Below are 23947 nucleotides of genomic sequence, written 5' to 3'. Positions count from 1 at the left end.
TGACTTTAGGCCTCTTCTCCAGTTTCCTCCCTTTCTTTGTGTTAAATCTTTGCAGTCTAGCTCTGAACTACTGCCTGTCATGCCTAGATTAATTAGCAGGTACTATGTTAACCTCTATGTCCACAATCATTTATTTTCCCCCAGTGCTAATTTCTATCCGTTGATTGGGAGTACAGATGTGTTCCTATTGAAGCCTTGGTGGCCTTAGAAGTTGCTTGGGCCTTTTCATAATCTGACTTTTTGTCTTACTTTAGACACCACAAATTTGGAGCCCCTTTGTAGACTGATTAGCAGTTTCTTTACATGATGAAATTATCTCTGTTCCTGAAGGTTCAATTAGATTTTAAGTTCCTTGAGTAAATTCCTTACCAGAACTTGTTTTCTGTTTTTGTCATAGGCATTTCTGTGTTCCTTTGTGTTCTGTAAAAGTAGTTTCAAGATGTTGTGAGATGTCAAGAGTTTTTTCCATTATGGAATTAAAAGATAGATAAAACACACTTTCTCTTCATGAATAAAGGTTCATAGAAACATTTGACCTCATTGGAATGAATGTTAAATAGTTTTGGTTCTGATTCAGCACCTTCATTTTAAATAAGAACTTAATTATAGTTGATTTGTATTTTTGATGATGAGACTGTGTCATCAGTGAATAGCTAAGCTCTTTGTATATTTTCCCTTATTAAATATCTAGTACTTTTTACCTTTCCACTAGAATGTAAATGTAAAGTGGAGTCTTTTCTATCTTATTCAGGCACCTTAGTACATGGCACATAATATGTTTAATACATGTTTGCTGAATGAAAGAACAAAGGAATAATTAATGTATGGATTTAGTCTACCAATACTAAACCTGCTAATTACCCTGTTTGGGGCAGGGTTGTGGGGAAGGACATTAAGCCCCTTCTTTCTCTATTATTGGTAGCAAAATGGTAGGAATACCATATGTGATCTTTTCTTCTGTGGTTCTTTTCTTTCTAGCTTTTTATTTTCATTTACTTATTTATTGTTGAGTAATCTTGAGGTAGTATAGTATATATAACAATGTGGTTTTGTACCATCTAGGATTAAATTCTTTCTTCAGTTTTAAGAAAACCCCAAATTAGTGATTGCCTGAGCAAAATAAAGCTTTATTTCCAAAATGGCTGTTACAGTTCCAGCCATCCCTAGCAGCAGAATATCCAGAATGGAGACAAAAAGATAAAAAGTATGTACAGTGTCTTTTAAGGAGACTTATTTGGACACTAGCACACAACACTCTTCACCAGTATTTCAGTGGCTAAACCTTTATCACATTGTTCATGTCTAGTTGTAAATGTCATGTTTTTTCCAGTCAACCAGATGTTCTGAAAGTCATGAATTTTTTACCAATGATGAAAGGAAATATGTAGGCTCAGAAAGTGGGACCTCTTCTACAGGTGGAATAGTATAAAAGGCCCAGGGAGTTTTCTACTTTCCAGAGTAGTAGAAGAGCTTAGAAGCATCAGTTACCCAAGTATTTTCTACTATACAGTGATTTTTTTCCCCCTAGTATCTTAATATAGTTTGCTTTTTTTTTGTTTTAATGCTCTTCTATTTTATGTTTACCTCACTGTTAGAATTTTTAATTTTCAATGATATTTTCTACCAAAGCTGTTAACAACCATTTTCCTCTTAGGCATAGAGGAAACTCATTTAACTCTAAAGATAAATGTCTTTGTATTAGCAAAGTAATTACTTGTTCAAGAAATGTTTTAGGCCCTACTAGTGACTGTTTCTGTCTTACTTCTGTATAATATGTCACAGCATATGTTTGTAAAGTAATTCCTTGGTAAAGAAAATGCTTCCACTAGTAACATTTTTTCTATGGCATTAAAGATTTAAATATCTTGAATTTTTATTGGCTTTTCCCTTCTGAAAAGACATTACTTACCAGGTTACAGTGATGACTTCTTTTGCTTTTGTCTTTTTTTTTTTTTAACTTTAAAAACATAGATTCCTATTCCATTTTGTTGAGAATTCTACCTTACAGGAAGGGGTTATATGGAATGTAGTGGAGTTGTGGGTTTTTCACCATAACTCTCATTAGTTTAACAACTTACACAAATATCAGGATTCTAAGGATTTTCTATTTTCTTGCTAATTAATTGATAGTAAATAGTTTCTCCCTTTCCATCTCATGGAACTCAAGTTGATGATTCCCTGTGTTCGATTTCAAGTTAATATCTAACAGCCACTATAAATATACTGTTAGTTTAGTTACCTGTAGACCTTTAAATTTTTTATTATGGAAAATGTATGTAAAAGTAGAGAGTTCAGTGGACCTCATGTCTCCATCACCCACCTTTAATGTTTATTAACATGTGGCCTATTTTGTTTTCATCTGTTATATCTGTCACCATTGAATTGTTTTAATGCAGATACCAGTTACAGTATGATTTCTTGCATATTAGTAACTACTTCAATTGGGTCTGAAAGAACAGAGTCCCCGTTTTTATAATCCAATGCTATTCTTCAACTTCCTGGTAGCTCAGCTGGTAAAGAATCCACCTGCAATGTAGGAGACCCCAGTTCCGTTCCTGGGTTGGAAGATCCGCTGGAGAAGAGAGAGGTTACCCACTCCAGTATTCTTGGACTTCCCTAGTGGCTCAGATGGTAAAGAATCCACCTGCATTGCGGGAGACCTGGATTCAGTCCCTGGGTTGGGAAGATTCCCTGGAGAAGGGAATGGCTACCTACTCCAGTATTCTGGCCTGGAGAATTCCATGGACAGAGGAGCCTGGTGGGTTACAGTCCATGGGGTTGCAAAGAGTTGGACACACTGAGCGACTTTCACTTCACTTCAGTGCTGTTCTTACCTATAAAAATATATAATTTATTAATGTCAAATGTCCAGTGAGTGAGTGTTCATATGTCCCTTATTGCCTCATAAATTCTGTTTGAAGTTGGTTTTACAAATCAGAATTTAAAATCTATGGTATTTGACTGATATGTCTGTTAAGTCTCAGTTTATCGGTTCTTTCTTCCTTTGTCTTTTTCTTCAATAGACCTTAGATAAAATCCCTTTCATAAGTTTCTTTGGCCAGATGTTCTGTTCACATTTGTTATATTTTGCTTTAGTGATCATATTTCCATTTTTATATCCTAAGAAGTTTTCTTTATTAAAATACCTGTAGAACGTGGTCACTTAAAAAAAGTTTAAAAATATATTTTAATATTTAGTGTTTAAAGATCAGAGCCAAAAACAGGTATGGTGCTTTTAGCAACCAGCTTTTTTAATCAAGTTGCATTTTGTGTGTAAATCATAGCGACTTAAGAATTCTCTCTGCTACCTTTATTTTCTAAGGATTTTGTCCCAGGTAGTTTAAGTGATAATCCATAATCAGAAACATTTGCTGGTTGAAGATGGGCAGTAAAATTGACATTCCTTATGAACACTGTTTTGATATATGATAGGTGAGCAGAGAACTAGAAGCAGACTTATTTCACATGAGTTTTCCTACGTAGATGCAACTAAGTAATTTTTAAATCATGCAGGGTTCACACGCTTATAATCACAATGCTATAAGAGAACATCACTATGGCTGATTCATATCAATGTATGACAAAACCCACTGAAATGTTGTGAAGTAATTAGCCTCCAACTAATAAAAAAATTAAAAAAAAAAAAAAAAAAAGAGAACATCATGTTCTGCCACCTCAAAAGAGGGAGTATTTTTTTCAGGTAGAATCATATTTTATGAAATGTTGGGGGAAAAAAAACATTTTAATGACAAATTTATTTAACGTTTAAATAAAATTAAAATATCATTTTGATGAGTATTAAAATTGCCACACTACATTTAATCATTAGAAAGGAATCTGATTCCTCTAGTATACAGAAGAGGTTTATCATTTTTTTCCCACTATTGAGGCAGTCTTTGGTGTCTATAATATAAATAAATCTGTTATAAAAGAGATGGTGTATATTAATTTTCTAGGGCAGCTGTAACAAAGTACCACAGGCTGGGTGACTTAAACAACAAAAATTTGTTGTCTTGTAGTTCTGGAGCCTAAAAGTCAGAGATTAAGGCATTGTCAGGATTGGTTCCTTCTGAGGTCGATGAGGTCCGTTGCTTTGCTGGCAGTCTTTTGTGTTCCTTGACTTGTTGAAACATCACCTGATCTCTGCCTTATCTTTACTTGGCGATCTCCCTGTGTACATGTCTGTCTTCAGATATCCCTTTTTATAAGGAGAGCATACATAATGGATTTGGGCCCACCTGACTGACTTAATCTCTACGAATTATGTCTGCAGTGACCCTATTTCCAAATAAAGTCACATTCTGAGTTACTGGAGATGAAAGACTTCAACTTAGAAATTTGGGGGAGAATACAGTTCAACCCATAACAAGATTTTAGTAACTATATATGTAGATCAATAAGTCAGTGAATTTTAAAGCTTTTATTTATTTAACATAAATACCTTGCCTTCTTCTATAACTAATTTATAGTCATTTAGAATAAAAGTCATATATACAATAAAACCCTCCAATTAAGAAATAAAAACATTTAAAACTGTATACAGAGAGGAAAAATAAACCTGTTAAATATGTGAAGTGAAGTCAAGTCGCTCAGTTGTGTCTGACTCTTTGCGACCCCATGGATTGTAGCCTACCAGGCTCCTCCCATGGGATTTTCCAGGCAAGAGTACTGGATTGGGTTGCCATTTCCTTCTCCAGAGGATCTTCCCGTCCCAGGGATCGAACCCAGGTCTCCCGCTTTGTAGGCAGATGCTTTACCATCTGAGCCACCAGGAAGTTAAATATGTAGACTACTGTTGTTACTGAAATTGACTTTTGAATTTAGTTATAAAATATCATGAAATCAAGGCACAGTGGGTAAAAATTCTCATTGTCAACTGTATTGTTTTATCAGAATAGAGAGTTTTTGAAACCAAATTTTAAAAATAGCCTACTATATCCTATCAGAACATAGAAAACAAAATTATAAAGTCTTTATTGGTTTTATAACACATTACAAAGATTTTCTTCAAATGGGTCTTCATACCTCAAAATTTAAATTATTATTTTTAGTGTTAGTTCAAGTGTGTAGTTTTAAGTGATCTGTTCAAGGAAAAATCTTAAAATAATAAATCTGAGAGGCTTACTTGATTGGCAAGAGCCTTACTTTTTCCTCCTCAGGTATTGATTTTCTCATTCAGCCTTTTCATTTATTTGTTCACTCATTCTCGTTCTGCTTTGAGTTGGGTTTCAGATGAGTGTAGATAGTACTTAAAACTATTTTATGCATCTCTATATATTTGAATAAAATATACAAGTTTCATGATAAAATTTAAGACATTTTTCAAAATGATTTTTGAGGAACTTGTAAATTTTTGTTCTTTTCTGTGTGTTGAGTAATATGCTTTACTTCAGTTTCTAAGTTTATAATTATCCTAAATTACAAGGAAATTTAAAAACTGCTTTTTCTACTTCAGTGAAGAAGGTTTTTGACTTTTAGTTTGTAGCAGTTAGAACTGAAGAAAGCTCTGACATATATCCAAATATTAAGAGCTATGGATCATGCTGGGACTACTAGATATGAATACTACTATTAATACTACTAGGTATTACTAATAATGCAGTAATTTATTAATAATAATAGAAATAAGGGGAATATCCATGTGGGTTTAGTGTGACAAGCACTGTGTTATGTTTCATAACTATAATTCAATTATAACACTTACGACACTTTTTACTGTTACCTGTTTAAATGGTGCTAAACTGAGGTCCTAAGTAGTTAAGCAAGCTGACAGTCACAGAACTAGTAAACAGTAGAGCTGGAATTTGAACCCAGATAACTCTGACTTCAAAAGTAGTGCTCTTAGCCATTCTGATACTTCTTATTTTTAAAGATTGAACTGCTGATGTGCTTGCTTTCAGAATTTTTCTGTTGACCTGTCTTAAAGTTCCCTGACGATGCTCAGCTCTGTCCAGTCTGTGGTTAAGCCAGTTGGAAGAATTCTTCATCTCTGACACCTTATTTTTTGTTAATTTTTTTTTTTTGGTACTTCCATTTTGCTGAAATTTCTTACTGATTCATGCATTTTTCCCCCACCTTTCCCATAGATCCTTTATTACTTATAGTTCTGATAGTTCCTATGTCTGAGTCAATATTGTTGTCTGGTTCTGCTAACTGCATTATCTCTTCATGAGTTATTTTTCATCCTGTTATTTGTGTTTCTTGAGATTTTTGATCAAAGGCTGGATGTTATGAGTAAAGAGCAGTAGATATTGAGGTACTGAGTAGGAATTGAGTAGGTATTGAGTAGGAATAGGTATGTGTCCTCTGTCAGTCTATTGGCCTTTCACTTCCAGTATTCTTCATATGCATGTGTCGCAGAAGCTCTCTCTTTGTGCTCATGATGCCAAGCTATAGATGGTCATTGACCGGTACTCTGTGTGAGGTTTGAGGTGAGGGCAGAGGGGCATTTATTATCTTGACAAAGCCTCAGTCTTGGGCACGCACTTTGAGCCTGGGCCTAGAGGGTGTGCTTTTCACTTGATTGTTTTTGTTTTTACATTTTTACTCTTCCCTTCATGACTGTGAAAGTCTGTCACGTATATGAGGGTAGTCTTGGGTGAGAGTGAGTTTCTTGCTAGCAGAACATCTGCTGTGTGTTGATACAGAGTCCTCTGCCCAAAAGGATTTCCTGCCCTACCCTCCTCTTTCAGTGTCTTTCTTAAAAGCATGTATAATATGAATCTTTAACATCACAAATAATATGTCACTTCATGTATAAGAACTTTATAATAATACACTTCCATTTCATTCTATCTTTTGTGCTTTAACTGTCATACATTTCTCTTTTATGTAAACCCCACACTATAGTGTTCTTTTCACTTTATACCTGAGGTTAATAAATAAATCTTTCCTCTTGACAGCAGATAGTAAATATTTTAGGCTTTAAGGGTCATAAAATCTCTGTCACAGTTTCTTGATTCTACTGTTATAGCACAGAAATAGCCATAGACAATATATAAACAAATGGGCATAACTGTGTTTCAGCAAAACTTTATTTACCAAAATAGATAGCCTGTGGCCTATAGCTTGTCGACCTTGCCTTAGATTGCCAGATATCTTTTTAAAAAATAGCTTTATTGAGATACAATTCAAATACCTTAAAATTCTCCCATTTATGTTGTACTGGTGAATGGCTTTTAATGTATTTATAGAGTTGTAAAATCATCACAGCAATCCATTTTGGAACACTTATTATTCCAGAAGGAAACTTTAAAGCCCTAGCTATCACCCTCCAATTCCCTTGTCCCCTGATCTGTCCCAGTTCTATGTGATCACTAATCTATTTTCTGTCTCTATGTATTTGCCTGTTCTGAACATTTCATATAAATAGAATCATTTGCATATGATCCTTTGTGATGCTTTATTTCACTTAGCATAATGGCTTCCAGGGTTATCCATGTTCTGCATGTATCAGTATTTCATGTATTTTTATTGTCAAATAATATTTCAGCAATGTGAAAGAATTCTAGTTTCTCCACCAACACTTGTAGTTATTGGACTTTTTTTCCTTAATTTATTACTTTTAATTGAAGGATGATCACAATATTGCGTTAATTTCTGCCATCCATCCACATGAATCAGCCATAGGTATACATGGACTTTTTTATTCTGGTCATCATAGTGGATGTGAAGTTGTTACTTATCATTTTGATTTGCGTTTAATGATGTTGAGTAACTTTCCTAGTGCTGATGGCCATTTGTATGTCTTCTTTGGAGAAATGCCTATTCAGATCCTTTATTCATTTTTTAAAAGTGGATATTTTCTGTCTTTGAAGAGTTTTAAGAATTCTTCATATATTCTGGATACAAGCCTTTTGTCAGGTATATGATAGGCAGATATTTTCTCCCACTTGTACATTGTCATTTCACTTTCTTGATACTGTCCTTTGAAGCATGAAAGTTTTAAAATTTCAATGATGTTCAGTCTGTGTTCTTTTTTTCTTTTATTGCTTATGCTTCTGATATCATATTTAAGAAATCATTGCCTAAGAAATCATTAAGGTTGTGAATGCTTTAGCTCAGAGTTCTCCAACCCCTGGACTTGTCCTAGGCCATGGGCTGTGAAACCAGGCTCAGAGCAGGAGATGAGTGGCTCCCTATTGCTCCTCTTTGCTCACATTACTGCCTGAATCTTCTCTCCCATTGCTCTCATTACCACCTGAACCATGCCTACCCCTTTCCCACTTGTGGAAAAATTGTCTTCCATGAAACCAGTCCCTGGTGCCAAAAAGGTTGAGACTGCTAGTTTAGCTTTTATGTTTAGGTCTTTGATCCATTTTAGGTTAATTATTGTGTATAATATGAAGAAAGGGTCAGAAATAATTATTTTTGCATGTGGACATCCAGTTGTTTCAGCATCATTTGCTGGATACTCTAAATTCTATTCCATTGATCTGTGTATTTATTCTTATCCTAGTACCATATTGTTTTTATTACTGTAGCTTTATAAGTTTTGAAATTGGGAAGTGTGAGTTCTCCAACATGGCTTTTCTCTTTCAGTATTATTTTGGCTATTCTAGATTTCCTGCTTTTCCATGTGAATTTTAAGATCAACTTGTCAGTTTCTCCAAAGAGGTCAGCGGGGATTTTAATAGAGAATAAATTGAATCTGTGGATCAACTGGGGACGTATTGCCAGTTGGCGAAGTATTGCCATCTTAACAGTATTGTCTTACCCATGCTACTGCTGCTGCTGCTAAGTCGCTTCAGTCGTGTCCTACTCTGCGACCCCATAGACAGCAGCCCACCAGGCTCCTCTGTCCACGGGATTCTCTAGGCAAGAATACTGGAGTGGGTTACCATTTCCTTTTCCATGTCTTATCCATAAACATGGATATCTTTCCATTTATTTAGGTCTTCTTTATTTTGTTTAAACAATATTTATAGTTTCCAGAGTATAGCTTTTACACTTTTTTTTTTTGCTAAATTTATTCTTTAGCATTTTTTTTTCTTTAGCATTTTTTGATGCTATTATAAATGGGAATTTTTAAATTTGCATTTTGTGCATCACTAATGCTTAAAATATAATTCATTTTTGTATAATGATCTTGTAGCCTTCAACGTTCCCAAATTGATTTATTAGTTCTAACAGTTTTTAAATTGTCCTTAAGATTTTGCATATGTAAAATCATGCCACCTGCAAATAGAGATAGTTTGTACTCCTTCCCTTCCAGTCTAGGTGCTTTTTATTTCATTGCCTGCCTTGTTATACTTTCTAGTACAATGTTAAATAGAAGTGATGAGGGGACATTTTTTTCTTGTACCTGATCTGTGAGGAAAGCATTCTTGGGGCTTCCTGGATGGCTCAGTGGTAAAGAGTCCACCTGCAATGCAAGAGACACAGGAGATGTGGGTTCGATCCCTGGGGCAGGAAGATCCCCTGGAGGCGGAAATGGCAACCCACCCCCTGAAAAAATCCCGCAGACAGAGGAGCCTTACAGGTTATAGTCCAAAGGGTCCCATATAGTTGAACATGACTGAGCACACACTCACACATTCAATCTTTGGCCATTATAATGATGCTGATGTTAGCTGTGGGTTTTTTGTAGATGCTATTTATCAGTTCAGGAAGTTCCCTCTACTGCAAGTTTGTTGAATGTTTTCATCATAAAAATGTTGGATTTTGTCAGATACTTTCCTGCATCTCTTAAGATGATAGTGTGGTTTTTGTCTCTTTTCCATTGATATGATGTATTATGTTGATTGATTTTCATGTAGTTAACCAACCTTGCATTGTTGGGATTGTGGGTTGTGGGTTGTGGTCTGTACTCTCTTTTTTTTTTGGTGAATTTGATTTGCTAGTGTTTTGTTGAAGATTCTTGTGTGTGTGTGTGTGTTTGCAAAAACTACTGGTTTCTAGTTTCCTGTGATGTCTTTTGTCTGATTTGGGGATCAGTAATACTTACACAATAAATTGGGAAGTATTCCTTCATTTTGTTTTTTTGGAAGAGTTTGTAAGGAATTGATATTTATTGTTCTTTAAATATTTAGTAGGATTTACCAGTGAAGCCATCTGGGCCTAGGCTTTTTTTTGTTGTTGAAAGTTTTAAAAGCATTAGTTTAATCTGCTTACTTGCTATAAATCTGTTTAGACTTTTTTTGACTCAGTTTTGCTAGATTGTTTAGGAGTTTGTATATATCATCTCAGTTACCTAATTTGTTGGCTTATATTTAGTTGTTCATAGTAATTTCTTATAATCTTTATTTCCCCTAAAGTTGGTAATAGTGTGTCACTTTCACTGCTTATTTTGGTAATAATGAGCCCTTTCTCTTTATTCTTGGTCACTTTAGTTAAAGGTTGTGAATTTTACTGATATTTTCAAAGAATCAACTTTAGTTTATTGTTTTATCCTCCTTTTTTCTGTTTTAAAGGTACCTTTTCTGTTTTAAAGTTATTTTGAAAAGTATCTTTTAAAGGTACTAAAAGTTAGAAAAGTTATGTTTAATATTTCTCCACATGTTTATCATTTTCAGTGATCTTTATCATACAAATCTAAGTTTCCATGTGGTATCATATTTGTACTTAAATAACTTTTTATTGTAGTTCAGATCTGCTAGCAATGAATTCTCTTAGTTTTGGTTGTCTGAAAAAGTCTGTTTTGCCTTCATTTTTGAAAGATATTTTACACAATATAGAATTTTAGTTGACATATTTTTTGTTTTTCAATTCTTTAAAGATATTACTTCATTGCATTCTGCCTTGAGTAGTTTCTGATGCAAAATATGCTATTAATCTTTAGCTTTGCTTTTATGTATCCAGTTTTTCTTTCATTTCTTTTTTTTTTTTTTGACTGTTTTCAGAATTTTCTCTTTCTGTTTGGTATTCAGTGATTTGTGAGTTACATAGGCTTTTGCCTTGCTAGGATCTCATTAAGCTTCTTGGATATGGAATTTTTGTTGTTGTTGGTTTGTTTGTTTATTCCATTAATTTTGGAAAACTCTAATCATTTTCTCTTTAAATACTTTTTCTACCTTATTCTTCCCTTTCCATAACTGAGAATCCAAATACATGTATTTTAGTCTGTCTGATCCTTTGACAGATTTTGAATTTTCTCTTTTTTTTCCATTCCTTTTCTTCTTTGTGTTTTACTCTGGATAATGTGGTTTGATCTCACTGATTTTTTTTCCCTGTGTCCTGTCTGCTCAGAAGTCTGTGTATATTATTTTTAATCTTCAATATTATGATATTTAAATTTTTTTTATCATTTCCATTTGATTATTTTCTAGTTTCTATTTCTGATCATAAATTTTCCCCAGCTTTGTAACACATCCTTTAACATATTGATCACATTTTTTAGTTCCTATTACAATATAATCTCTGGGACCTTTCAGATTCTGCTTCTTTTGACTGTTTTAGCTTTTGACAGTAGGTCTTATTACTTTTTTTTCCTTGATCTTGTTAATATGCCTTATAAATATTTATTAAGTGCTATATGTTATATTTAAAAGAACAATAGAGACTGAGGTTAGTAGTTTTATGACCAGAGGTGTGCACATCTTTTTTTTTTCTTTCTTTGGTCAGGCCATTATTAGTGTGGGGGTTTTGAACCCATCTGGTCAATAGTTGAGCTGGGCTATTGTGTTTTGGTATTACTAGTTACCATTCTCAGGTTTCAGCAAGCCTTGCATACCTGCGCCGTGAGGGAGGAGTCTCTGTTTTCTTTCTTGGCTCTCAGAGGTAGATCGCTGTTGTCTTTGCTTCAGGCAAGGCTTCGGTTGGAGATGAGCTTCCCTGGTGGCTCAGAGGGTAAAGCGTCTGCCTGCAATGCTGGAGACCCAGGTTCAATCCCTGGGTTGGGAAGATCCCCTGGAGAAGGAAATGGCAACCCACTCCAGTATTCTTCCCTGGAGAATCCCACAGACGGAGGAGCCTGGTAGGCTACAGTCCATGGGGTCGCAAAGAGTCGGATGCGACTGACTTCACTTCACTTTGGCTGGAGAAGTGGGGGGGGGATGGGTATATGTTTCTCCTTTCGCAGCCTCAGTATTGGGCAGGCCCTTTACCCCTGAGTATAGGAGTGAGTGTTTCAGTGTTCCTGCCCCATTTCTTGTCCCTCTTGCCAGAGTTGTATCAAAAAAAGAAGAAAGGGCCTTGCTCCTATTCTAACCACAGACCTTTGCTTTGTATCAGTGTAAGATCTTGAGCCCAAGCTGGCTTCAGCCTTGCCCCCAGTAACAAATGGCTGTTTTTTCTGTTTCTCTTTCAGTGACCTTTCAGTCGACCTTTGCTAGTCACCAGAGGGTGGGCATATTCCTGCCTTTATTTCAGTAGCAGCTGGGCTTTTCCTTGGGTAGGGGGTTGTGAGGGTGTCTTCTTAGACACTTAAAAATTATCTTAGATATTTTAAAATAAATTATATGTCAGTGTTGTCCTTTTATAAGATTAGTTCCTGATAAGCAGAGGCTGAATCTTAGATTTTTAGAGGATGACTGCTATTTGATTATTATTGTAATATGCCAATGTGTTTGTTCTTTTCCAGCTTAGGTTTGATTTCCGACTCTTTTCACATGTTTTTCGATAGCACTGCCATTTTGGCTGGATTGGCAGCATCTGTTATTTCAAAATGGAGAGATAATGATGCTTTCTCTTATGGGTAAGACTTTTTAAAAACATTTTTATTGAAGTATAAGAAATACAGAAAATAATACATAAATCTCAAGCTCACTTAATTTTCACAGTTGAACACTCTTATGTAATTTGAACCCTTGAAACCCCCTCAGGTCTCCTTCTAGTTCTTTCACACTCACCTTCCACTTTCCTGACTTGGGCTAGTTTTGCCTGTTTTTGGACAGCATATAATTAGAATCTATAATATGTAAATTTTTTGCATCTAAGTTCTTTTGCATCTTGATTTTACCAGAGAATTTCAGGTGAGATTGTTACTAGATAGGGGACTTTCCCAGCTCTTAACCTTTTCTTTCTTTTTTTTTTTTTTTTTTTTTGAGAGAAGAGGAGGAAAAAGAAAAAGTTTCAGAATATGATCATGCTTCTTTATTTTTCATTTTTGGTTGATATTTTGTTTACTTATTGTTTTCAGCTCTGCCTTTATGTAGAATACTTCTCTTACTTTTGCTGAATTCAGACGATTAATCAAATATTAGGAAAGTGTTTTTATGCTGAAGGGACTTGCTCTGAACATCTGGTCTCACTTCTGAGCCTAGTAACCTTAGAGTCAGAGCTTTCTTTATGCCATCTCTGACTGGGGGGAACAATGGGGTTTCCATTATTTGATTTACTCTGCCTGAGTGTTTTCTTTCTTTCTTTTTTTTTTTTTTTGAGTCCAGAACATTTTACAATGTAATTATATATATGTATTGGCAGCACTGGGAACTAACATCTGCTTGTCTCTCTTCCACCTACTTTGTTGTTTCTATTCCCCCCTCACCTGCTTGTTTGATCAGTTGCCCTAGGTGTTTTCCCCTCTTTTTTTTGAGTGCTGTCTCACATTCTTGCCTTTCTTTGCTACCTTTCCTGTTTTCATTCCATCTCTCATTCTTGTCCCCATCCTCCTCCTCATTCTCTCCCCTTTATTTCTCCTAAACCCCCTTCTCTCCTTTTCTGTTCTTTCTAGTTACTTGGGTCTGTGTTCAGGTTTTTTCTCTTCCTCTCCCTTCTACTCTCACTCTTTCTCCTTCCCTCACATCTTTTCTCTTATTTTTTCCTTTCTTCTACTCTGTCCCTCTGTACTATACCACTGTACCCCTCAGGTTCGTTCTTTCTTCCCCACCCCTTATCCGCTTCAGCTGCAGGTTTTTTCCCCTCAGGCTCTCTGTCCTTCTTTCACAGGTTCTCTTCCCTGAGAACTCCCTTTCTTGTGCAGCTTCTCATTCTCCCTCTCCCATGCACATCCACCTTCTTACATGAACTGTCTCTTGTGTCTCTTCTACTTGTAGTCCTCCCCGCTTCCTCTTTCTTTCCGCTTTGCTTTTGTTCTTGAGTAAGCACATACTGCTTGCATGAGCTCTTGTTCTCTTCAAATGTTTATTGAGGATCCACTATGATTTGAATACTGTGTTACTTCTAATGATATCAAAATGAATAAGGTATGACTTCTGCCTCAGAGGAACTTGTAGTCTGATGGGGAAACAGTTCTGTAAAAATACTGTATTAACTAAACATTGTGTGACAAGTGCTAAAAGAGAGATATGTGAAATTCTGTGACAGAACTTTCTGATCTGGGATGTAATCCAGGTGATGTGGTTACTTATAAAGTTATAAAAAGTGAGACAAAAAACAAATTATATTGTTTTTATAGTATAGAGCAAGAGATCCTGTATACAAATCCAAACAGCTTGAAAACTCAGAAAAGAACCTATTTCATGGCACTAGATAATTAAAGATTTTAAAGTATATTTTTAATTATTAAAGAAAGGTTGTATGTGAAATTATCATTTTGTGTTGGAAAATTAGTAATTCATACATATTTTATATAAAAAATCAAATTAGAATATCTTATTAAGCAACATTTCTGGATAGACAGTAACTAAAAATTCTTAATTCTTAGGGTATCCTGTTTTCTATTTAGAATACATAATCTCCTGGTATAAGATGGTTTTTAGAAATGGCTTTGAATACCTTTAGTACCATAGCAGGTTTTACTAATTCCACTTTAACTAAAATATATGAGAGTAATATTCTTGTCACCTTTTAATTTGTTTATCCTGTCTTCTTCTTCTTTGCTCTTTTTTTCTTTTGAGAAGGGAAAAATTAGTGAATAAAAGCTGATGTAACATTTGAAACTGTTAGTAATTGCTATAGTAGTAAGTAGCAACAGTAGAAATATACTGCTGTTTGCCAGTGTATCAAAAAGTCACTGAATAGGCTAAGCCAGTGATGAATCCCCAGATCTCCAATTCAGTATGATCACAGTAGCAGACTGAGTCCAATAGAAGAAACAATAGGAGGAATCTCAGAGGCAGCAAAAGCTTTTCAGTATTTTTTATGTGATGTCACCCTTGTGTCTTGTCACACTCCTAATTTTGAAATAGTAAAGCCAGAATAAAAGTAATACATATCTGATAGATAGGTGGATGCATATGTACATGCTAATATACATATGTACATATACTTGTATATTTTTTGCTTTGGCTAAGGAATACAGGTGTGATCATTCTTAAATAGGTAATACTACATTAATGGATCATACATTTTAATTCCCAGACAGTCTGTTCAAGTAAACACAGTCATTTGAAAAAGCAAGTGTGTCTGGACTTTACAAGTTTTTCTTTTAATCCAGCAATCAAGTTTAGCAAATATATTAAACCTAAATAAATCACTTTAGCCCAACTATTTATCAGAATTTATGGAACACCTATTAAGCATTAGGGACAAAGAGATACCTGAAAACTGGTCTTGCCTTTGATCTTGAAATCTAGTGGAACTCAAGGACAAAAGGCTTTCAATCATGCATTAGCTATGAGATTAGAAGAGTGGGTTAAACGAAAGTGCTTTTTTATTTTGGAGAAGTAACACTGCTGATACAGATAAACTCCTAAGTGTGGATTGTGGAAAGCAGGCAGTAAATTCTTTAAATTTAATAATAAAAAAAAGTATATGCTTTGACAAATAATATATTAATTCACTTATGTGTATTAGAAGGTAGACATATGCTTTATTTCTAAGTATAGATACATATATACTACTTTGAAATGTGCTTTACAGGGCAAACTCTAGCATAACTGTATGGGATATATTTTAAAGAGTTTGTTCTATTTACTTTAAAAATATTTTTGCAGTAAAAATTGTGTTATCTAGAAATTAACATAGAAAGCTTGAAAAAATCATATTTTTGATGCTCATATTACATTGTTTAAGGGCCAGAGTGATTAACTGCTGTTAGCACCCTTTGAATAATGTCTGAACATGTTAAACTGCAAAGTTAAAGTTGTTTCTAATAACTTTAACTAAGCCAAATATAGCTCATGAAAAAATAAAATCTTTCCCCAATGCTTCACACAGGTAGGAAGCAGAAAGTTTCAGAAGTCCATGGAACAAAAGACAGGTATTTTAAAAACAGTTTAATTCAAATTATGTGAAACTAGAATTGATTCTAAAATTTAGGATATCGAAGATTTTTTCTTAAATTTATTCATCTTTAGAAGAAGAGTGATAGAAATATAAATCTCAAGTTGTCTCTGGGATAATTCAGAACTAATTTTATTTTTCCTTCGGATCAAAGCTCTGCTTGCCAGAGATTTGAAAGCTGAAAGATACAAAGCAAAAAGCATAAGGAGTCCTTAGAAAAGAAGGAATTAATAAGTTACAAATGCCCTTTTTCAAGCTCTCTTCCTCAACTTTTTATCTTTGTATCCTTCCTTCTTTGCCCACTTATCTGGTCCTATTCTTTCTTCTCCAGTTGCAGCTTGAGATTTACATTTCTCTGAAACGTCTCTCTAAAACTCCTTACTCTATAAAGGTCTTTTGGTTGGGTTGTAGATATCTCTGTATTTTATGGCATTCTTCTTTAAACATAACTCATAGTAATTAAATTTATTTTCTCAATTTTATGAAATGTACAATAAAAATACTATACTATAAACACTGGGACTTGGTTTGCTACATATAACTGTATAGTATGGCTTAGTACCTCTGAATATATGTAAATTTATGATTTGGTTTTCTTTTAAAGAAATAACTTAATTCAGTTGTTTACTTTGCTCTTCTCTAGGTATGTTAGAGCGGAGGTTCTGGCTGGCTTTGTCAATGGCCTGTTTTTGATCTTCACTGCTTTTTTTATTTTCTCAGAAGGAGTTGAGGTATAGTAGATAATAACTAGAGCCAGTAAATTACATTTCTGTAATGAAAATGTTTACTAACTAAAGATACATGTAATAGAGTTATTTTTTTCACACTATCATTGAGTATTTACTGAGGCCAGTCTTGGGTTGCATAAAGTATTATGTGTATACAAGAGGAACTTATAAAATAATTGGAAAGTTATATGTGAAACTACTTGAAATTGAAAACAAGTAGTAGTGCTTTGTAAGCTGTGAATGATGTTTTGACACTGAAAAGTAAACACACAACAACCCTGGTGGTGAGTTCTGTTGGAAATAGTTCTTAACATAGAATCTGAGGATTTTGCCAATGAATCTTCAGTATTTCGATGTTTAAGACAAATAAAAATTTAAAAGTTAATCAACTTAAAATTATTTATAGTATTTTAAGATTCCAAAGAAGGATGGTTTTAGTCCAAATATTCATGTCTTTAAGTGTACTTACTTAAAAATAATAATTGTTATCTTTTCTGAAATATGTGAGCAATGGTTTTATTTCTGTTAACTGCTTTGGCAGACAATTTTGGAGTGGTTTTAATTCTGAAAATAAAAAAATTTTTTAAATTGCTTTTTATCAGTTGATTAGTCAGAAAATATATCAATACAGTTTGTTTGTATTCTGTGTTTTCTAGAGAGCATTAGCCCCTCCAGATGTGCATCATGAGAGACTGCTTCTTGTTTCAATTCTTGGGTTTGTGGTAAACCTAGTAGGAATATTTGTTTTCAAGCATGGAGGTCATGGACATTCTCATGGCTCTGGTATGATGGTTAGAACCCTTTGTTTCTTCATTTCTGGTTTCTGTCATAATTATTCATTTTTGAAAATTGATGATTTTTTAAAGTCTAACTCTATATTGATTTTTAATAACAAGAACAATATGTTAATTGACTCATGTTAATGTCTTCCTGAACCTTCTTCAACCCTTTTGTGACTTCTCAGAGTTATAGTATCAGTTTGGTGTGGCTACTTCAAGACCTCTGTAGCTCATCTGTTTAGTATGATAACATTTATATAAGGCAAATACCAAAACAACAACACGAATTTAGATATTAAAAAATCATAGTGTATGGGGGTATGAAATTTATAATACAATCTGTCTTTGTGATCCTTCCACCTGGTGTCCATCAGTGTACCTTCTCTTGTTCACAGACACATAAAACTGCATGGTGTGGGTTACTGTGGTTTATTTAAACAGTCTTCTATGGATTGTCATGCTTCCATAGGAAGCATATCTTTATGAACACATGCAAACGTTTCTCCAGAGCTGTGCTGTCCTATATAGTAGTTGTTAGTCAGATGTGACTATTTAAGTTTAAATTATGGTTAATGAAATTTAATAAAATTAAGAATTCAGTTAATGACATTTCAAGTGCTCTTTACCATATTGGATAGCAAATATAGACAATTTCCATCATCACAGAAAGTTCTCTGAATTGAAAGTTTCTCAAATATGAATAGAATTGCTGGAACACAGGATATATAATATTTAGTTTCAATGGACGTTAGCAGCTTGCCCTCCAAATAACTCATTTATATTTACCCCAGCATAAAATGTAAGTACAAGGATTCTTTCACCCGTATCAGAACTTACTATTATGGGTTTAAAACCATTTTGCTGATATTTTGATAAAAATGATATCTCATTTTATTTGTTATTTTCTGGACTAGTAGTGAGGTTGAAAATCTTTTTGTATGTTTTTGCCATCATTCAGATTTTTTCCTCTTCTGGAATTGTCCCTGCCCTCCTTAATACCCCATTTTTCTATTGTCTTATTATTAATCCATTTACAAGCTTTTGTTTATGTATTTTTTTATGCTAATTCTTTGTTTTATGTGTTGCAGATATCTTTTCCTAGTCTGTGGCTTGTCTGTTTAAACTTTTATTTAGGGGTTTTTAATTTGGATATAGTCTAGTTTCTTTCTTTTTTTGGTCTTATATACACTGTGGTGTGTTTTCTGCTTTTTTTTTTAAGGAGTTCCTATCCCTGAGTCATAAAAATATTCTTATTATTTAATACCATGAAAATTTTGGTTTTTGTCCCAACTGCGTTGGTCCTTCATCTATATATATTTTTGTGATGAAGAGTTAGGACTTTTTTTCTCAGTGTGAATAAGCAGTTTTCCAACACCATTTATTAATTTGTTCTTTACCTCACTGATATAAAAGGACACATTTAGCCTAAATTACCTTAAATATCAGATTATTTTTGGCCTTTTCAGAATCACATGGGACTAATTGCTGTAAACTTTATGTTTTAACATCTGGAAGGGTTAGTCTCATCTTTCTCTCTTTTTTTTTTCCTTCCAGAGTTGTTTGGGCCTGTCTTGCTCATTTTGTATTTTTAATCACCTCGTCAGGTTTTATGAAAAATCTTTTTGTGATTTGATTGGGAATGCATTGCCTTTATAATTAATTCTGGAGAATTAACATCTTAAATTTTGAGTCCTCTATTAAATTGTCTTAGTCACTTTGGTTCATTTTTAGGTATTTGAAAAGTTTTTCCTATTAAGAATGAAAACTATTTTTCCTGTTTGTCTTAATTACATAGCCAGAATCTCTATCACAGTGTTTAGAAATAGTTATAGCTTATATCATTGTGTCAACCTGTATAATCACCTGGGTAACTTTTAAAGAAACACTGATGCCCTGATTTAATCCCAGAATATTTACATCAGAATCTCTGGAGGAAGAGACCCCAACATCAGCATGTTTTTAATCTCTCCAGTCAACTTTAATGTGCAATAAAGGTTCAGAACCACTGCATTTAAAAAATGCTACTGAAGTTTTACCAATGAGTCTGGTGTTTGTGGTCTGTTTCTGATAAAACTGTTTTACCAAGTTAAGAATATTTTTTTTCCCTGCATCTATTGAAGTAATCATTTTTTTTCCTGCTTTAGTTAATTTAAAGTTGGTAATTATGTTAAGATTTTTCTCATGAGAAACCGTCTTTTAATTTGAGAGTTAAAACTTAGGTCTGTGATCCATTTTATGTCAATTTTTGTATATGGTATGAAGTATAGTCCAATATCATTTTCTTGTATATAAATGTGTGGCTGTCTGAACAGAATTTTTTTAAAGGATTGTTTTTCCCCATTGAATTGTCTTGGCACCCTTGTCAATAATCAATTGAGAGTTTAGTTCTGGACTCTCAATTCTATTTCGTGAATCTGTATGTCTGTCCTTATACCATTACTATGCAGTTTTGATTAATGCCGCTTTTGGGTATGTTTTGAAATTAAAACGTTTGAATTGACCAACTTTATTCTTTTTTAAGGTTACTTTGGCTATCCTGGGTCCCTTCTTGCATTTCCATTTAAACTTTAGGATCAGTTTGTCAATTTCTGCCCAAAAAGGGCAGCTGGGGCTTTGATAGAAATTGTATTGAATCTTTAGATCAGTTTGGGAATTATTGTCATCTTAACATCTTAAGTCTCCTGATCCATGAACATGGGATGCCCTTCCATTTATTTTTAGCTTCTTTAGTTTCTTACAACGGTGTTTGGTAGTTGTTAGAGTAACTGTGTCACACTTCTTTTGTTAACTTTACCAGTAGGGTTTTTGTTTTTTTTTGGCTGCCACTGTAAGTAGGATTGTTTTCTTAGTTTCTTATTTGGATTGCTCATTGCTAGTATAGGAATATAGCTCATATTTGTATATTGATATTGTGTCCTGCCACATTGTTGAAGTAGTTCATTATCCTAACAGGCTTTTAGTGGAGTGTTTAGAAGTTTCTATATACAAGCATACCTTATTTTATTGAGCTTTGCAGACTCTGCATTTTTTACAGATTGGAGGTTTGTGGCAGCCTTGCATCAAACAATCTAAATGACCTGGCTAGATCCTACAGTTAAATAGAAGTAGTGAGAGTGGACATTCTTTTCTTTCTCCTGATTTTAGGGTGAAAGCATTCAGTATTTCATCATTAAATATGATTTTAGCTGTGTTAGCTATTTTTCAGAAATGCTCCTTATCAGATTGAGGAAGTTTTCTTTTTATTCCTAGTTCAGTTTTCATCATGAAAGGGTATTGGATTTTTTAAATGATTTTTTTCTTCATTTTTAAAGATAATCATTTGGTTCTTTTATTCTATTCATATAGTGTATTAAATTGCTTGGTTTTCAGATATTAAACCACCTTTGCATTCTTAGGATAAATCCCATTTGGCCATGGTTTGTAATCCTTTTGACATATTACTGGATTTGGTTTGCTAGTGTTTTGTTGAAGACTTGTGTGTTTATAGAATACTTTTGTATTTCCCTGGTAGTTCAGATGGTAAAGAGTCTGCCTGCAATGCAGGAGACCTCGGTTCGATTCCTGGGTTGAGAATATCCCCTGGAGAAGGAAATGGCAACCCACTGCAGTTTTCTTGCCTGGAAAATCCCATGGAGGCAGGAACCTGGCGGTCCATGGGATCACAGAGAGTCAGACAAAACTGAGCGACTAACGCTTTCCACACTTGTTGTGTTGGTATTCCTGAGGGATATTTGTCTGCAGTTTTCTTTTAGTATCGTTGGCTGGTGCTGATATCAGGGTAACACTGGCCTTGTATAATGAGTTGGAAAGCATTCCCTTCTCTTCTCTTTTTTGGGAGGCATAGTTGAGGGATATCTAATGAAGTACTGATTCTTTCTAAATGTTTGGCAGAATTTGCTTGTGAAGACCAAGTGTTTCATTGTTGACAGTTTTAAAATTACTAATTCAGTTCTTTTGCTTGTTATAGGTCTATTTGATTTCTGTTTCCTAATGAGTCATTTCAGCAGTTTGTGTGTTTCTAGGAATTTGTCTGTTTCATATAAATGACTTATTAATTATTTTAGATATGTATTAAAAAGTATGTCTTTTCTTTTTCTCAAAGTCAGCAGTGGTTTTAGTAATTTTTACCTTTTTTTTCTTTTTCGTGGTCAGTCTAATTATTTTTTCCTTTTGGTTTTTCTCTATTGCTTTTCTTATCTTTATTTCATTTTATTTCTGCTGTAATGTTTATTATACACTCTTTTCCTTGCTTTTGGATTTAGTTTTTTTCTTTTTCTAATATTTTAAGGTGGAAGATTAGATTATTGATTTGAATTTTTTTTTTTCCCTTTTAGCAGAGGCTTAATAGCTATACATATTTGTCTAAGCATTGCTATAAGTTTGGATATGTCATGTTTTCAGTTTTGTTTATCTCAAAGTATTTTTAAATTTTCCTTGTGATTTCTTCTTTGACCCATTAGTTATTTAGTGGTATCCTTTTTGATTTTCTCATATTTGTGAATTTCCCTAATTTTCTTCAGTTTTTGGTTTCTGATTTAATTCCACTGGGATAAGATGACATACCTGTTATTATTTCAAGTTTTAAAAATGTTTGTTGAGTCTTGTTTCTTATTTTAATGACCTAGCATTTGTCTATTCTAGAGATTCTTCCATGTGCATGTGAGAAGAATGTGTATTCTGCTGTTGTTGGGTGGGATATTCTATAGCTGTCTGTTGGGTATAGTTTGTTCATAGTTGTTCAGTCTTCTTTTGCTTTGTGATCTTCCACCTACTTGTCTATCCATTATTGAAAGTAGGGTATTGAAGTCTTCAAGTAATATTGTAAGTTTTCCAGTTAATTTTTTTAGTTTTTGCTTCATGTATTTTGGAGCTGTGTTGTTCAGTTCATTTATTTCTATAGTCATGGATATCTTCCTGAGGCATAGAATTTGCTAATAACATGTTCTTTTTTTCTCACAGTAATTTCTGGCTTATAGTATTATGATAGCCACTCTGACTCTCTCTGTCTCTGTCTTTTTTAACTGCTTGCATGGCATTGGTATATTTTTCTGTCATTTTACTTGCAACTTATTTATGTCTTTGAATCTACAGTTTGCCCCTTATAGACAGAATATAGCTGAATCATTGTTTTTAGTCCATTTTTTACAGTCTCTGACTTTTGACTAGAGGTTTCAAAAAATTTACATTTCATTTAATTACTACTATGGTAGAATTTACATCTGCCATTTTGATATTTGTTGTCTGAATCTTTTGTCCTTTTTGTTACTCTGATCCTTGATTTTTGTCTTTTAAATTAAATAGATATTTTCTAGTATACCTTTTTAATTCTCTTGTTTCTTTTACTGTATATTATTTTAGTTCTTTTCTTAATTGTTGCCCTGGGGATTATAAACATCATCTTAGTTTAAAACAGATTAATAATAATTTAATAATTCAGATTAATAGTAATTTAATAATATACAAAAACTTTGCTCAGATATACCTCTGTTCCCCAGCTCCCTTATTTATACTACTGTTGTCAGACAAATTACATGTTTTTATGTTATAAGCCCATCAGTACAGTTTTGTAATTATTGCTTTATGCAATTGTCTTCTAAAACATATGGGAGAAGAAACAAGTTGCAAATTAAAAAATACATTTGTCTTCTCTTGCAAGATTACTGTTAACCTGGTGCTCTTTATTTCTTTATGTGGATTTAAATTACTATTTAGTGTCATTTCATTTCATTTGTAGGAAATACTTTTGTTTATGTGGAAGTGTCTGATTGTTCCTTTATGTTTAAAGGAGACTTTAGTTGAATTTAGAATTCTTGATTGAGTCTTCTTCTATTTTAAATTTGTTATCCCATTGTCTTTTGACCTCCCTGACTTTTGTTGTGAAGTCAGCATATAATCTTACTCAAGATCTCTTGTACATAAGTCCTTTTTATCTTGCTATACAATTTTCAAGATTTCTCTTTGATGTTCATTGATTTGACTATGATGTCTTTAGATATGGTTCTGTTTGAGTTTATTCTACTTGAAGTTTCCTGAACTTCTTGAATGTGTAGATAATATTTTTTGTCAAATTTGGGGAGTTTCCATCTATTATTTCTTCAAGTATTTTTTATATTTCTTTTGCTCCCTCTTTTCTCTTTGGGACTTTATTTATAATTAATTTGGTAGACTTGATGTTTTCATAGGTCTCTTAAGATTCCTTTTTCTTGATTTTCTTTTTTCCACCTGTTTTTCAGAGTATATAATCTCTATTGATCTATCTTCAAGGTTACTGTTATTGCAGCCCAAAACTGTGGTTGAGCCCTTGTAAAGTGGATGTTTTATTTCAGTTATATGTTTTTTTAATTCCAGAGTTTCTGTTTGGTTCTTTATTATAAC

At 33.6% G+C, this 23947-nt stretch overlaps 1 protein-coding gene across 1 annotated transcript in view; it reads left to right on the top strand.

The window, feature by feature from the left end:
* The window catches only part of SLC30A7 (solute carrier family 30 member 7), a 93492-nt gene that overhangs the window by 2354 nt on the left and 67191 nt on the right, over positions 1-23947 (top strand). Inside the window, exons 3-5 of the mRNA XM_043875974.1 lie at positions 12521-12634; positions 16709-16796; positions 17450-17576. Coding sequence (XP_043731909.1) covers positions 12521-12634; positions 16709-16796; positions 17450-17576 — 329 coding nt within the window. The remainder of the gene's footprint in view (positions 1-12520; positions 12635-16708; positions 16797-17449; positions 17577-23947) is intronic.

This window comes from Cervus elaphus, chromosome 20 (assembly GCF_910594005.1).
Source record: "Cervus elaphus chromosome 20, mCerEla1.1, whole genome shotgun sequence".
Classification (NCBI taxonomy): Eukaryota; Metazoa; Chordata; class Mammalia; order Artiodactyla; family Cervidae; genus Cervus; species Cervus elaphus.
The sequence above is the reverse complement of the archived record's forward strand: the minus strand, read 5'-3'. Positions and strand labels throughout refer to the sequence as shown.